Raw genomic sequence first — 17,424 nt, forward strand, 5'->3', positions numbered from 1 at the left:
TGCAGAGGAGAGACCTTGGAACACTCAGCTCCAAATGGGATGCCTCCACTAAATCCCTTCGCTCAGGGCTCGGGGAACCCTGGGGAAGAGGCAGAAAGAGTGTAAAAGCCAGAGGGGATGGAGGACACCAAGGACACAAGGTCCTCTAAATCCACGGGATCTATGTGCGTGTGAACTCACAGAGACTGAGACAGCGTGCACAGGGCCTATACCTGTCTGCACCAGATGGGGTCCTAGGGTTGAAAGAAGTGGACACCTGCCCCCGTCTTTAACCTAGAAGCGGAACTTGCATAGTGTCATGTCAGGGCTTAAGCATGTTTTTAATGTTACTTTTATTTTATTTATATATATACTTCTTTTTATCCTACAGGTCCTTTATGTACATATTATAGCTTCCAGTTTAGTGTTTTCATGGGTTTCCTGAGTGCGCGAAGGGCTGGGTCTCTGCTTCTCTATCTATTTTTTGTACCCTCTCTTGGGCTCTTTTCCTTCTGTTTGTTTTGTCCTGTTCCAACGCGTTAGTTTTTCCTTTATCTTATTTTACTATCATCCCCAGAAGGCTGTTTGTTTTCTAATGAGAGACAGAAAGGGGCTGGATCCAGATGGGAGGGGAGGTGTGGAGGAACTGGGAGGAGTAGACGGAAGGGAAGCTGTAATCAGGATATATCACGTGAGAAAAATTCTGTTTTCAATAAAAGGAAAGAAATTTAAAAAAAAAATTTGGGAAACGAGCCACCTCTCACCACTGCCATTTGGTGGAAGCCGCCATTACACCCCCTGGATCAACGTGGCAGCGTTCTCCCTGGCTACTCTGCTTCCATGTCACTGCTGTATTCTGGCACACAGTCTGTGTCCACAGGAAACGCATCACGTCTTTCCCTCTGGAGTAGCATCCTGTGTGCTCCCTGGACAGTAAGGGCAGACCCCGAGGCTCTTTGGGGCCCGGCGCTGCCATCCCGCCTGGCTCCTACAAAGCTCTCTCTGCAACAGAGGACAACGGCTGCCTTGTCACCTACAGCAAACTCCTCCTCTCAGGTCTGTCCTCACATGTCACCTTCTGCATGAGTCCTTCCTGATTTCCCCCTGTGCAGTGCCCTATCCCATATGACAGTGTGTGTGTGTGGTGTGCGTGTGTACATGCATGCACCTGTATGTGGGGCCAGAGGCTGAATGTGAGTGACATTCCTCAAGTGCCACCCCCCTTTTTTTGTTGAGACGGAGTCCTTCACGGGTTTGGAGCTCACCCAGTAGGCCAGGCTGAGTCCATGCCTGCCCACCTGTGTCACTGGGATTACAAACATACACTGGCTGTTTTATATGGGTTCTTGTGGGGCAAGCATGGACACAGTCCTTTCCCTAGTCCCTTGACATATTTTTTTTTTGTTTGTTTTTTTTTTTTTTTGGTTTTTTGAGACAGGGTTTCTCTGTGCAGCTTTGCGCCTTTCCTGGAACTCACTCTGTAGCCCAGGCTGGCCTCGAACTCACAAAGATTCGCCTGCCTCTGCCTCCCGAGTGCTGGGATTAAAGGCGTGAGCCACCACCGCCCCGCAAAGATTTTGTTTTGTTTTGGAGACAGGACATTTTTTTAAAAAATAGTAATCATTGCTTTCTAAAATGTCTGTGTAGTGATTATCTATATTGTTCTAGTATTAAATAAAACTCGAGAGTCAGATATCAGGGGAAAATTCCGATTGATCAGAGAATCAGCAGAGTAGCGACCAGTAACCTCCCTTCTCTCCTTCTTCAATCCAAAAGGGCCATGAATCTTTCTAAGCCCCTCCTTACTACTTCCTGTGTATGTCTCTATACCCTGTGTCCTCCAAAACCTCTATGGCTAATTCCGGTCAGCTCGTAGTTAACTCTGCCCTTTGATTCAAGGTAAACGTTATTGGCAGTCTCAGGAATGTCAGAGTGCGATCAAAATATCCCACAACAGCTTTGCACTTTTCTAATTAGTTGTCTGTTTCCCTGACTTCAGCTCCCAAGACAGATATTTGGTTTCTTCTGTTCCCTACCTTTTCTTGCACTTAACTGGAACCTAGTACTGTGATACAATATGGACACAATGGCCATTGCCTGGATGAAAGAACCCTCTCTACCATTTTCTGGGAACAATCAGGGCCCAAAGCTTTACAGTTTAAATGTCACTTTTGTAAGAAAAAAATGTATGGAACTAGAAATCAGACTCAGAAAAATAAATACTACACAGGGTTTTTTCTTTTATGACTTCAAAGTGTGTATGTATAGGTCATGAAACTAGAAAGAGGTCATGAGAAGTGAGGAAGTAGTCTTGAGAAGGGGGAAAGAGAGTAATGGACCCTTGTGATAAGAAATTAGACCAGGCAGACTATCTGGGGGAAGGAGGGAACCAGCGGAGGGGGCAGGATGCACAAGAGGGCAGAGGAACAGCTGAGAACAAAGGAAGACATGTAAGTATGAGAAGCTACAAAAAAAAAACCATATTGCTTGTATGCCAACCTAAAAATCAATAAATCAAATCTCTATTAATTAATTACACAGACCTTGTGATGGCTATTCCTGGTTGTCAACTTGACTACATCTGGAATTAACCAAAACCCAAGCAGTTGGGTACACCTTTGAGGGATTTTTTTTCTTGATTAAATCATTTGAAGTGGGAAGATCTATGCTTAATATGGATTTTTGAGGTAGGAAGATCCACCTTTAATCTTGGCCACACTGTCTGTTGGCAGCTTAGATGAAGGACATGGAGGAAGGCAGCTTTTTTGCCTGCTTGCTTTCACCCTTGATAGTAAGTTCACTCCTTCACTGGCATTAGAACCTACTTCTTTGGGATTCTGGGATGTACTGAAGATTAGCTGAAACATCCAGTTTTGTGGACTGAACAGCTACTGGATTCTTGGAGTCGCCATTGGTAGACAGCTATTGCTGACTAGCTGGACCACAGCCTGTAAGCCATTCTAATAAATTCCATATATATATCTATATATCTAGAGGAACAAAACTTGTAGAATGAATATATATATTGCATATATATATTCATTATATCACACACACATATATATAAAATCAGAGAAGTGGCAGATATATATATAGATACACACACACACACACACACACACACACACACACACACACACACACATATGTTCTGTTCCTCTAGAGAATCCTAACACAAATTTACTATACATTTATGGTATAATTTTTATACTCCAAGGACAATTTAGGCTGACTGCTAAAACTTCTAAATGGACTATTCACTAAATGTACTTGAGATTAAGAGACCCTAGCAATGACCTTCTAAAAGTATGGTTCCATGCTATGTATAACATGGATGTTCAACTTTGGGCTATATTTGTTCAATATAGAAGTGAATCTATCTCTTACAGTGTTTTGGCTATTCATCCATGGTTACTGACCCTGGGAAAATAACAATTCTTCCTTTTCTATATTGTTAGTATTACAGGTTTTGTTTATTTTTATTTTATTTTTTAAAAAGATTTATTTATTTATTTATTATGTATACAATATTCTGCCTGCATGTGTCCCTGCAGGCCAGAAGAGGGCAGCAGATCTCATTACAGGTGGTTGTGAGCCACCATGTGGTTGTTGGGAATTGAACTCAGGACCTCTGGAAGAGCAGTTGGTGCTCTTAACCACTGAGCCATCTCTCCAGCCACAGTATTACAGGTTTTGAACAACACCAAACACTTTCTTCTTTGTGAGACTTTATTATAAATCACACTGAATCTCTCCCATCTTCAAATGTATATGCTGAGGCCTTGATTCTCCCCCACTGTGGCCTGCATATGGATAAGGGGCCTTTAAGGAGGTAATTAAAGTTAAATGCAGTTGTGGCCTGCTATGGTCTGAAAAGTCATGTATTGCCTCAAATTCCAGATTTCTACTTTCCAAAAAATGTGAGAAATACAATTTTGTTATTTAAGCCACCTAGCCTGTGATACTCTATTATAGCACCTTGAGAGGACTAACACAAAGACTTTGCAAGATTTGGGAACTGCCTGTAGGGTGAAAGCCAACTGATAGCTAGGTGTTAGAAACACCTTCTGGCCATAGCAAGCAGATCTAGCACATAAACAGGTCATTGGTCCAATTCTAGACTCTTAAAGACAACTGAAGAAATGTTACATTCATGTGCCACTGATGAACCGAATGTCCAGCCAGCAAGATGCAGGGTCTGAGAGGGTATGTGTGGTCATATGAGCTACTTTGGCTGTACACAAAACCCTGCAACTTTAAAGAGGGCATTGGGGCCATGAGTAAACAAAGAGGTGAGCCTAATCACATAACACATTTAGAGTCTTGAAATATCAAGTCTTAAAATATCTTGTTGTGGATGAGGAGAGGTTGCCTCCTCCCGTGTTCTCTCTGATCCCAACTACAAGCAGTGATCTCAGCTCTTGTGTTCCAGAAGAATTCACAGTCGGGGACAGGTGTAGCAAGCAAGGTGTCAGGGCTTATTTCAGCAGGTGAGAAAGCAGAAGTGGAAAGCGAGTTTCTTCCCCCAAAGGGTGGCTCAGGCACAGGGATGCCTCTAGTCCCTAGACTAGATATCTTGGTCTACAGTGTCTACTTTTCTTGCCACCTGTCTGAGCTAAGTTCCCAGTGCTGTGATCAACACCTTGACCAACAGCAACTTGGGGAGGAGAGGGTTTATTTCACCTTTCAGTTCTATACCGCAGCCCATCATCTAAGAAAGTCAGGGCAGGAACCTGGAGGCAGGAACCTGGATGCAGGACCTAAAGCAGAAGCTGTGGAGGAACATTTCTTACAGGCTTGTTCCCCATGGCTTGCTCAGTTTGCTTTCTTACATTATTTAGGACCATGGGCCAGGGGTGGCAGTACTTCTAGTGGACTAGGCTTTCCCACATCAATCACCCATCAAGAAAATGCCCTGCGGCCTTGTCTATAGGCAAACTGATGGAGGCATCTTCTCAACCGACATTCCTCTGTAGTTAGAATTTTTTTCTTTGGACTGCCAACCAGCTCCCAAATAAAGACAGAGATTTATGAATGCTCAGCTTAGGCTTGTCCCACTAGCTCTTTTAACTTAATTTAACCTGTCTTTATTCAACTAAATTTTGCCACAGGGCTTTTAACCTTTCTTTCATTTAGTATGTCCTACTTTCCTGCTTCCTCTATGTCTGTCTGTCTGGCCTCTGATGTCTCCCTGGCATCTCTCTTTTTTCTTCTCTTCGAGCCTAAATTCTTCCTCCTACTTACTCTCTGCCTGGAAGTCCTGCCTATACCTCCTCCTCCCTTGCTATTGGCTATTCAGCTTTAGCAATTGGGTGCCTTAGGCAGGCCAGGAAAAGCAGCAACACATCTTTACATAGTTAAACAAATATTCCACCACATTCTCCTTCCCAGATCACTCTAGCTTGTGTCAAGCTGACAAGAAACTAGCCAGGACACCACCGTTGGGACGGTCTGAGATAATCTTCTTCCTGGAATAGGAAGAGGTTTTCACAGAAGTTATCCTTTCACACGTTTCAGTCTGTTAGAATTAAGTACATTAGATATAAGAATACACCTAAAGTTGAGAAGTTCACTAAGGGATAGGGCAGTGATGTCATGTACCTGCCCCAGGTTGGAGGGCGAGGCTTCTTGCAAAGGGGGCAGAGCCGGTCGAGACTGGCTTTATTGCTTTTCCTACAGCTCTGTCCCCTCTCTTGAATCTGTTCAGATTAACTATGTCATGCTCAGATGAGAGCCCTTGTCCTTAGTGTCCCCAGCCTCACAGTTTTAACACATCTTTAATTTATCTTACTAAAACACTTTGGCCTGTCAGAGAGTATCAGGACTTAAAACTTAAGTGGGATGAATTACCAATATTAATGGCGGTTTCTTGCTTGTCCCCAGTAAGGATCCATATTTTGATGTCAGCTTTCATTAGCGTCTCTATGGTTTCGGGTACTTGGTCTTGTAATTTGTCCTCAATGGCTGTAGCTCCAAGTAGCTGAAGATTCTGGGGGGAAAAAAAAGTGTTAAAAATTTGAAAGGGAAAACTACTTGACTGGGTAAGGACAAAAGCTGAAAAATGTTAAAATCAGAGACAAAGGTAACTCATGGACTTGGACATAAATCCCAACCATCCTGCTGTTTTCTTTCTTAAGGATCCTTGACTTTAATCCAATTATTTTGGCTGAGAATGAGACTTCCTGAAGCTGATTTACCTTAACTCTTTCTAAAGTAAGGTTCTGATTCATAAAAACAAAACAAAACAAAAAAACAAACAAACAAACCCAAAATCTCTCCCCTACCCTATAATCAAGGGGCATTAAAAAGTCAGCTGAAAAAGAGTAGGTAGTTACTGGAAACAAATCAGGGAGAAACAACCTTGACCTGTTTAAAAACAGATTACATTTCACTTTGATGCAGTGTCAGGAAATGTACACACAACAGAACTAAACATGATGAGGTGGGGACAACAAACTGAGTGATAGCATGAGTCTCTAAGAAAACACAGCTTGAGTGTTTTTCACATGGCTTTAGACTTGCATGCTGGAAGATGAGATCATCTCAGGGCTCTAGTGTAGTGGGCACCATCTTTCACATAAAACCGAATATACTCAATAGAGGCATACCTCATACTTTGAGTTTGGTTCTGGAGCCCCACAATTGTGGTGGTTTGCAAGTAAATGGCCACCAAAGGGAGTGGCACTGTTAGGAGGCGTGGTCTCATTGGAGGAAGTGTGTCACCGCGGAGGCGGACTTTGATGCCTCATATATGGTCAAGTCACACCTAGTGAGACAGACCACTTCCTGTTGTCTGCAAGTCAAGATGTAGGACACTCGGCTGCCCCTCATGCCAGCCTGCACATCACCATGTTGCACCAAGATGATAATGGATGATACCTTTGGAAATGTAAGCCACCGCAATGAAATGTTCTTCCTTTGTAAGAGTTGCTGTGGCAATGGTGTCTCTTCACAGCAACAGAAAGCCTGACTAAGATAACAACACAGCAAAAAGCCTAAGGAAGCAAGTCACATGAACTTTTTGTTTTCTTCAGTAAGTATATCTTATGCTCATACTACACTATAGCCCCTTTAGTGTGTAATACCATCATGTATGATAAAACAATGCAAGTATTTTAATTCAAAATACTTTATTATTGCTAAAAAAAATGTTAATGGTCACCTGAGCCTCCGGGAGTTTGATTGTTTTTGCCAATGAAGCATCTTGCCTTGATGCTGATAGCTCCTGACAAGTCAGCTGAGGAGGCTTGCCAATTAAAATAAGACAAGGGAATCTCCCACGTGGTCTATTCATTCCATGAACTGTTTTCTCTGCAGCATGCAATGCTGTTTGACGGTCTTTTATCCACAGCAAAACTTTTTCAAAGTTGGACTCAATCGTCTCAAAACTTGCTACTGCCTTCCCAGCCAAGTTTCTGAATTCTTTTGTTATCACTTCAACAATTTTCATAGCATCCTCCTTGGCAATAGATTCCACTACAAGAAAGCCCCCCCCCCCTTTACCTGTCCATTCAAGGTTTATCATATGACTATGGAAATTCATTTGCAGTCTCTAGCTCTTTTGCTATGCCTGCCATATGCCATTACTCCGTTCCCGGAAGTCTTGAATCCCTGAGAGTAATCTCTGAGGGCTGGAGTCACCCTTTTCCACGATCCTTTAATGTGTTATTATTTTTACTTCATCCAATGAATCACAGTGGTGTCTAGGATGGTGACTTGTTTCCAATAGGCTTTCAATTTACCCAGATCTATCAGAGAATCACTATTGTACCTATATCCGTTACAGAAAGTATTTAAGTATTAAGCCTTAAAGGTTGAGCTTGTTCCTTGATTTGTGGGCTGCACAGTGAGTGTCGTGCTGGCAGGCATGAAAACATTAATCTTCCTATGTTTATAAGTCTGTTAAAATCATTGGCTGACCAGGTGCATTGTCAATGAGTAATAATATTTTAAATTATTTTTTTCCCCAAGCTGCTTGTCTCAGTAATGGGTATCAAATGTTCAGCACATCATGTTATAAACAGATACGCCACCCAGGCTTTGTTGTTCCATACACAGAACACAGACAGAGTAGATTCGCTACAGTATAACCCTTCAATGCCCAAAGACTTTCAGAATGGCAAATGAGCACTGGTTTACCTTAGTCACCCACTGTAAATGTCCCAATTTGTCCCTTAGAAGCCAGGCAATGATTTCTCCTCTCTAGCTATGAATGTTTTGGGTGCCGTCTTTTTCTAATTAGAAGTCTGTTTGATCTTCACTGAAAGTCCATTTGCTAATACAGACGTCTCCATCAACTATTTGAGCTAGACCTTCTGGATATCCTGTTGTAGCTTGTGCATCAGCACTGACTGGTTGACCTTGAACTTCCATGTGTGGAGATGGATTCTTCACTTAAAGCAGTGGAGCCAACCTGTTGCCTTTGACCCCTGCTCTGCAGCATCCTCATCTCTATTTACTTTCACAGAACCGAAGAGGTCAAGAGCTTGCTTTGGAGTGTGAGAAATCCATCACTGAACCACCGGTGCCAAGAGCTTGCTTTGGAGTGTGAGAAATCCATCACTGAACCACCCGTGCCAAGAGCTTGCTCTGAATTAGGCTTTGGCTCATAGGAACGTTTTAGCTGGTTTGATCTCCTAACAAACCACAAAGACGTTCTCCACACCAGCGTCAGGATATTGTTTTACTTTTGTATCATTCTTGTGTTCACTGGAACTAGACTTTAACACCCTTTAAGAATGATAGTCACAGCTTAGCTAGTTGGTGAAAAAAGACAAACCTTTAGCCTTTCTTGGCTTCAGGTAGACTTTCCTTGCTTAGTTTAATAGTCTCCAGCTTTTGATTTCAAATGAGAGACGCTCAACCCTTCCTTTTGCTTAAATACTCAGAAGTGACAGTAGAGTGAATCTACTTTAAATATTGAAGCTCAGAGACCAAGTCCCATGGAGAGGGAGGGAGATGGAGGAATGGCTGGCTGATGGAGCCATGAGAACACACACAGCTTATGGTGTTTCAAAACAAGTACAATAGCAAAGTTTACTGAACAGAGATTATCGTAACAAATGCAATAATCAAGACAGGTCTGATTATTATGCAACAATAAAGGCAAACATCTCAAGAATCACCAAGACTCAACAGTAAGACATGAAGTGAGCACATGCTACATGTGTATGTAGTTTATGCCTGCATCAGCTGGGGGCGCCTCTAGCTGCAATAGAAAACTCTAGCAATGACTTAGGAGACGGTTTAGTTTCCCTTACATAAGTAGGCTGGCGGTAGGTAGCGTCTGGGAACTCAGCCATATCTTCACATTCAACTCCACATTCAATTCTCCTAATATCTCAGAGTGGTCGTCCTGGGCACAACTAAAATGGCCATTCTGAAGGCAGGAACAAGGAGTCAACAGCAAGTAGATCTGTTTCTCATTTGGAAAACAGAACTGTTTCTACATATTTCAACATATTTCCAAACAAAGCTAGTTGGCCGGGCTATGTTATAGGGCTGTCACTAATTATGTATTTAGTTTTCTTAGCCTCTATACTGGATCTGTCAAGACAGAAGGATGGGTGGGAATGAGTGCTTCATTAGCCTGCCAATAGCCTCTTCCACAAGGGACACACAGAGGGCCAAGTATATGAAAGGTATTTGCATAGTATGTTTATACATTTAGCCCCGCCTCCTTCCTCAGTCCCTTCTCTATACCTGACTTATACAATGAAGCCAAATTCAAAGTTACTGCTTCTTTGAGCTTTCTGCTCAGAATTCAGCTTTTACATGTTTTCACTTACCATACAGATTGAATACTTATAATGGAAAAAATCTGAAATCTGAAATGGCACAAAATCTGTATGTGTTTGCGTACCAACAAGATGCCACAAGTGGGAAATTCTATACACGACCTCAGGTAACAGGTGGCAGTCAAAATGTAGGCACAACAAGATGTGGACGGACAATCACAACATAAAATCACCTTCAGACATGTGAGTGAGAGGTATATGAGAAAAATGAATTCCATGTTTAGATTTGGGTCCCAGTCCCAAAGAATCTCATTATGTAGACAAAGTCCCAAATCTGGGGGCAAAAACCCAACCCAACCCAACCCAAACCGAAACAACAACAGCAAAAGCCCAACAACTCGGAAACACCTTTGGTCCCGAGCATGTCACACAAGGGACACCCAACCTGTGTTTAAATCTGGTGTTTGTGGGACTCTGGTAGGCTTGCTGAAATGTAGGATCACGTTATTTATCTTTGCATCCCAATGGCATCGAAAGTGAGCACTGGGCATGTTCATGAAGCGACAAACAAGACAAAATTTAAACCCAAATGTTCCAAAATACTGCTACCACGGAGACCACTTTCTTTTCAGTATGTTCCCAGTCCTCTGAACAGCTATGGGACACAACTGATGTGTGACACTTAGTATATGACAGAGAAAATGAGAAGGTACAGCTTTTTTTTTTTTTTTTTTAAATGGAAGACAGTATTATTCTATTATCTCTAGTAGGAAGCAGATTTGAAATCTACCATGCCCTGATGAATAATTATCACTGAGGCAAGGAGAAGAGGCAGAGCGGCTCATCGTCGGTGAAGCCGTATCACTACCGCTGTATCCCAACGTGCACACAGTGATTCTATCTGTTCCTGAGTCGACTTTAGGGTATTTGCAGTTACATCATTAATGGCTCATATCCCCTCGAGGATAAAGATGGAGCTGGGTTCAAATTTTAAATTTTCTATAGTGGCTTGATAAGGCCTTTTAACATTCATGGAGATTGTTCAGAGACAAAAACTTGAATGTTTCTAAATTGGAAAAAGATGATCTTTTGTAATATGTTTCACAAAACACTGAGGTACCTAGATAATTAGTGTGAGTCAAGATATGAACAAAGTCATGAGAATTATATAAACACATATATTTGTGTAGTTCCCAGCTAAACTCTTGGGGGGAAAAATGAGCTCAGAAAGTACATAGGTCCACAATACCACACACAAAGCTATAAAAATAAAATGACTTCACTGGAGAGATCATGAAGAAATCCTGTTTGAAAGAAGGAGACAGTCTGGTTTTATGTGGACAAAGGAAAACATTTTAATCCAAGCAAAAATAATAGAAATAAACAAAAACGTAGGGATAGTCAGGTATGCTGAGAAAGGAGATGAGCAGGCCAGAATGGTGTGTCAGCAGCTGTTCTTACAGGAGTTTCTACAAGTGTCATGGACAGTTCTGAGCCCTCAGCAAGATGGCAGTGGTCCTAACCCGGGTCTGAAGAAAGAAACGCCGCACCCCAGAGGACTTTCACGTCCCTTGATGCTGAGTCCCCCGAGGACGGCAGTCACCACCGTGAGTGGAGGGCTCTGCAGACGCCTTTCCTTCCTCTCAGTATTTATTGTGAGATTAGGATCTTGACTGATAGGCTGTTTTACTTTTGGGGAAATTAATATCTTTAGCTACACAGCTGTCATTAGAAAAAAAAAAAAAAAAAGATGTGAACTTTGCGTGCTTTTCCTGATCGCAGCACCAAAGTGTTGAGGTGGTAATCAATTTCATCCCAAATATGTATTACCTTACACAGATGGCCATTAATGGCCACTGTGGGAGTTACATATTCAGAATGTGTTGAAACACCAGGAAATTCCCATGGTATTCATGGAATGAAAAAAAAAAAAGCCTAAACGCTAATTTTCCTTTCAAAATGTCACCATGCCAGAAGTTATAAAGGGTCAGGTTGATGACTCTTTGACATAATATGCATTTAGTTATCACAGAAAAATCGTAAAATAATATTTAATTACCTACAAAAGCTCTCAAAAATCTTATTTTTTCTTTAGATGTTTCTAAAGTATTTTTTTTTTAAAAGGGGGAGACAAATGCATAATTTCTACCCCGGTGAAGATAAAAACTTTCACACAGAATATTTAAAAACTTCAAGTATAGTCCAGTAACACATATTAAGGTTGATATAGAAACTTGGTTTTTTGTTTTTTGTTTTCAATGCATGTATACTTTACTAAGTAACAGGCCTTCAAAGTAACCTGTATTTTCATAATAGCGAGTAGGTCATCAGTGTTTAGATAACATATCTGTGTTATGTTTTTAAATGAGAACAATACAATAATCCCACCCATGCCAGTTCACACTTCGGAACGCGGCCCGGTCTGTTTGGCGTCGGTTTCTCTAAATACAAAGATACGGTACTGATATGCAGAGTTTTACCCCTGCAGTGAATACAGACATAACCCAGCGAGACGCAGGAACGCCGGCATCGGTGTAAAGGAAGAGGGTGGCTAGGGAGGTGAGGATGGGGAAGCACCCAGCATTTCCAAAGCAGAAAGAAGGGTCCAGACTCCGGGACATGTTTCACATTTGTGATCTAAGTTTACCGTTTCAGGGGGGTCAAATACACTGTCCGGAGTGGAAGAGAGGAGCAGGGGGGCTATGGCTGTAGGAGGGAGACAACAAAGCAACATGGCCAGGGGAGCCAAGCCAGAGGGAACCCGATCCAAACATCAGGTCCTTCATCATCTGTCGCTGACCCTCTGCCTTTAGTAGCACTCTGCTCCTGAAAATGCTTTTCAGCCCCAGTTCTGAGCCATCCAGGTAGGGCTGCCTGATTTCCGTGCAGATCCCAATTTTGCATTTAGGGATTAGCTCTTTTACACTGGCACACTCATGCCTGCATTCATTCATTCATTCATTCATTCAATTCATTCATTCATTCATTCGTACCAAGCAAGGAGATCAGAGCAAGATAGTGGGGAAACAATTGTGAGTTCCTTCCGTCGTGGAATTATAATTTATCAAAGAAAGCTAGCTTGGTGGCTTATGACTGTATTCTCGGCACTCAGGACACTGAGGCAGGAGGACTATTGTGAATCTGAGACTAGGTGGGGCTAATGTAGTGAGTTTGAGAGGGAGCTCCCATCTGAAAAAGAAGAAAGAAATCACTGGAAACCCTTGTTTCCCTTAAATTCTGCCTGCCTTGCCCTCAGCCAGGGCTCCTCACCTTAGCTGGCCTCACCGACACACCATGGGACTCCGCACTTAGAATTTCTCATTGGTCAGGGCTGGTGGGAGGTCTGGGAATGTGCAGTTCCCTAGAGGGTTGCTGGTTTAAGGACCTCATTATAAGAATTGCTGGTCTGGAGACAGGATTGCCAAGCTGCTTTTCTTTAAACAATAATAAATAGCTCAGGGTTTAGAGGGTCACAATTCTCTGCAACAACTTAATTCTGTCATTAGGACATCAAAACAGCGAAAGACAGTCTGCAAACAAATGGAGGTAGCTGTGTCCAGCAAAACTAGGCAGAGGGTGGATGCGGCCATTGGCCTGGCATTAGCAGACCTATGGACACAGAATGCCTGCAGTCGTCCAGTCTCTGCACCTGAGCCTTCTTGAAGGAATACTCTGGCTATTTGCTTGTTTAACATTTGCCTTTCTCCTAGGCCTGGCTTCAGGACTTCCATTCCCAGGTCGTTTTCCCCCTCCCTATAATCCTAAACTCCAGGAACACTTCTTAACTGCAATATAGAGTTACCATCAGAGAAACATTGCCTCACATTACAAGAATGCTATGTTTGGGGGCTGAGGAGATGGGTCCTTGATAAGCTGGCTTCCTAAGCCAGCATGGGGGACCTGAGCTAGATTCGCCAGAGTCCATATAAAAAAACTAAAAATAAAGAAGAGTTGGGTGAACGTGTATGTTTCTAATCCCAGTGCTGGGGAGGCAGAGGCAGGGGGGTCCCTGGGGCTTGCTGGGCAGCCAGTCTAGCTAGTCAGTAAGCTCCAGGCCAGTGAGAGACCATGTGAGGAAAAACACCCAAGGCTGCCCTCGGCCCTCCATACACACACACACATCCTTGAACACACACACACACACACACACACACACACACACACACACACACACGTTTTTTAGCACTTTGTACTTATAAATGATCATAAGTGACAATCATTGGAAAGAAGTATCTGCTTAGTATGGCTACCACAAAAACCAAATGACAAAACAAACGCATATATGACAGAAGCTAGAACGACTCTAACCCCAAACACTGAGCTAAGATGTAGGCAAACAGCCAGGAGAGGTGCAGAGATAAAGGGATGCTCATTACAGATAGGCTGCAAATGCAAAGACAGAAACGTGAGGAAGCCGGTCCTGTTTGAGAAGGCGCCATTTACCCAGTACAAGAACAAGTGATACAATGGAGCGTGGTGGTGGTGGTGGTAGGGAACAGGAGACTAGAAGCCCCAGGGAAGAAAGGTTGAAGAACTCACATATTATGGTGATTACAAAGCCAAAGGGTATGTGGGGAAGAGTTTTCAGTAAGGGAGACATGGGGTCAGATCCACATTCTAGAAAGTTCACTAGTGGCCAACCTGGCATGAATTGGGAAGCTCGGTGACTCAGGGGTCAGTTAAGAGGCCACTGTTTTGCAATTTTAACTGTAGTGACCCTAGGATCTGGATGTGCCTGGAACTGTCCGAGCTATAGCACAAACTGGTTCACAGAGCCAGCCAGCCTCTCCTGTGTTCTGCACTATGCAGAAGCAGGGGCCTCTGGGAATTTTCCTCTCAGCACCCCTTAGCACACCATGTTGCAGTTTCATTTACAAAGGAGCTCCCACGTCTTTCCTTTTTAGCTCAAGCTGGGCTACAGTATTAAAACCAAGGACATTAATTCACTGGGATGGCTTGCTGGCTGCTTCTGGAGACATCACGCAACTGGTTAATTCTTCCAAGGCCAAGAAAAGGGCTTTAACTTGATGTTTTTTTTGAACCACAGAAATCACATTTGAACTCGTAAAGCTAAGGACTTAGCAGAGAAGGCCAGAACTTCACACACCCAGCTGAAAAGAATCAGGCTTTGGGAAACGACTGGGTGTAGCTCTCAAAAACAACTCATCTATCTTGTCTGAGTCAGAAGACAGCCATGCCCAGTGAGGAAAGTCTACCAGGGAGTGCTGGGAAGAAGGAAGCCATCACACCAGAAAAGGGGAGCATGTGATCAGAAATGGCAGGAACTCAGGAGTACTCCGAGATCCGAAGTTGAAGGGAACTCATGAAAATCATGTCTGTCTGTCTGTCTGTCTGTCTCTCTCAGAGTGTACCGGAGAGTAGCGGCTGCCTCACTTACTAAGTGGAGAAGTCCCCTATGAGCTGACACCCAGTCCTACCCCAAATGCTGGGCTAATGATTATACAAGGGCACACTTGATTATGTTTGATTTTCAAGTCTCTGACATCTTTACATATTCTTGCTTTCTTCTAAACTGAGTTGGCAGTCTAACATATGGACTCTTAACACGAGACTGGAATTAAGACAGAACTTTATTTTCAATTCTTGTTCTGCCAACTCACATGGATATATGTCCTGTATCAAGTAACTTAAATTACCCCGGAATCTACTTTCACACCAGCAAGAAGAGAGTAAAATTACAGATTTAATAGGATTTTCCTGGGGATGAAATTAGATGGATCATCCCAAACTTTTTTGTGTAGCACATTAGGAAAAAAAATCTTGAGTATTTTTTAACCTATATAACACCTCTCCAAATAACATACTTGTTCATAATATTAAAAATTATATGCATTATGAAGTAAAAAAAAGAAGAGATGAATGTAATCAGAAGTTCCAACATTTCCCTGACCATCCTAAAGGACAACCATCTTGTACATCCACTTTAGACAGCCTGGAACTAAATACTCAGGGTATCGGGGAGTTGAGGTTCATGGTGCTGTTGCCTGACTGGCATATGTAAATTCCCAAGTTCGATCCCTGACCCTGAGGGGAAAAAAAAATCAGGCGAACAGTAGAAGACTTGAAGCTTAGTCACTCACTGCTCAAAAGGGGCAGGTTTGACATGCAGATGTGCTGCCAAGCTGCAGATGTGCTCAAGCAAATAGCAGAACAGGAAACTACTGGAATTCTAAACCACACAGTCACTAGGACATCATACAAACGGTCATCTAGCTTTTAGGACAAATGAAAGTGGCATTTGCAGCCACTAAGAACAGATGTGGTAGCTTTATTTGAAAAGGCATTCCATGGTAACTCAGAAGTCTCTGTGAACCTGGCAGCCATCAGCGTTCAAGAAAAGTCCTGTTTCCTATTAAGTTGGGTATTTCTCTAGGAATTCTCCAAGTCACTTCTTGCTACATGCAGCAAAGGGCACAAGGCCGTTGGACTTGGTCACACAGATGTCACGGTTGGTCTACACTACACCACATTAAGGCAATCTATAAATATCCTCAAAATATCAACTACATTTTGGGGGGGAAAAAGAGAACGGAAATAGGGGAAAATATAAATAAAACATCATGACTTCAACGTCCTATCATAATACCTTGTCTCAATGCCCAGGCCCTAAATCCTGTCTAGAATTACACTTTTTTTCCCTCTCTCAGTGTGCTGTTCCTCTCCAGTCACTAAGAGGAAAGCAGAGCGTTTTACTCCGCCCCCACCACCAGGCTTCAGAGCCTATCACATATCACAGATCGAGGACTCATTGTTGTTTTTCAACCGTCTTCTCCTTATATTTATATATAAGTACCACGGAAGAACATTTAACAAGTGAATGGGCCTATATTTCTAAAGGACGAATGACATAAAAGTTACCCGCTCCCTTTCTAACACATTCAGTTGATCCTTAATGGCGTCACCTTTGCTGCCCAGGTCCTCCTCGCACACAGAATTAGGACAAGGGGGCGGCTTCTCACTAGGAAAGCACTTATTAGGCTCTCATTTCTGAATAATTTACCTAATTGAATAATTCATTTATTCATCAAATATTTACTGAGTGATTAACACAGGCCAGACAGTCAAACACTGGGGACAGGGTGATGAATATGGTAATTATGGTCACCGCCAGCATGAAGCCTCAGTCTTAGTGGATGATTTCCATTAATCACAAAACGCAAAGCAGGGCAAGATGGTGCCCAAACTCCGGCGTTCTGATTTCCCTCCCCAGCTCCTAAAGGATCCTCTGGCTCCAATGTTCACTTTGAGAAACTTAGAACCCACAACTTGAAATCAAAGATAAAACTTTTATCAACTGGGAAATACTGTGTCCACTGGTGCATATGGACTGCATCTCACACTGTTTTCTCTAACTCCTAAGGTACATGACCTGCATTTGCAAACACAGACATCATGAACAGGTCACCCGTGCAGTGCTAAAGATGTCATTTTTTCCCTACGGAAACAAACTAATATAAATATAAAAAAAAAAAATCAACTCCGTCCCTACTCTAAAAACACACAATCATATTTCAACCGATGGCTTAATTATGTGAAGGTAAAACCAGAGCCTTGTGTTCTGCTAATTTCAAAGTATATAGCAGCATTATGTGAGGATAAGGCAAAAGTCATTGATGTGTCTGAGAACTGTTAGGTTAAAATTGAAGAGACAGGTTACAGGAAGAAGGTGAGAACCTTCATAGAGACA

The 17,424-nt window shown here is 42.6% G+C and overlaps 1 protein-coding gene across 10 annotated transcripts in view; it reads right to left on the bottom strand.

Moving 5' to 3' along the window:
* Positions 1 to 17,424, bottom strand: part of Atp8a1 (ATPase phospholipid transporting 8A1) — a 227,252-nt gene that overhangs the window by 88,609 nt on the left and 121,219 nt on the right. For all 10 annotated transcript variants that reach the window (XM_076546409.1, XM_006974634.4, XM_076546407.1 and 7 more), the window contains one exon: positions 5,830 to 5,968. In XM_076546409.1, the coding sequence (XP_076402524.1) occupies positions 5,830 to 5,968 (139 nt within the window). The remainder of the gene's footprint in view (positions 1 to 5,829; positions 5,969 to 17,424) is intronic.

Source organism: Peromyscus maniculatus, chromosome 10 (genome assembly GCF_049852395.1).
Source record: "Peromyscus maniculatus bairdii isolate BWxNUB_F1_BW_parent chromosome 10, HU_Pman_BW_mat_3.1, whole genome shotgun sequence".
Classification (NCBI taxonomy): domain Eukaryota; kingdom Metazoa; phylum Chordata; class Mammalia; order Rodentia; family Cricetidae; genus Peromyscus; species Peromyscus maniculatus.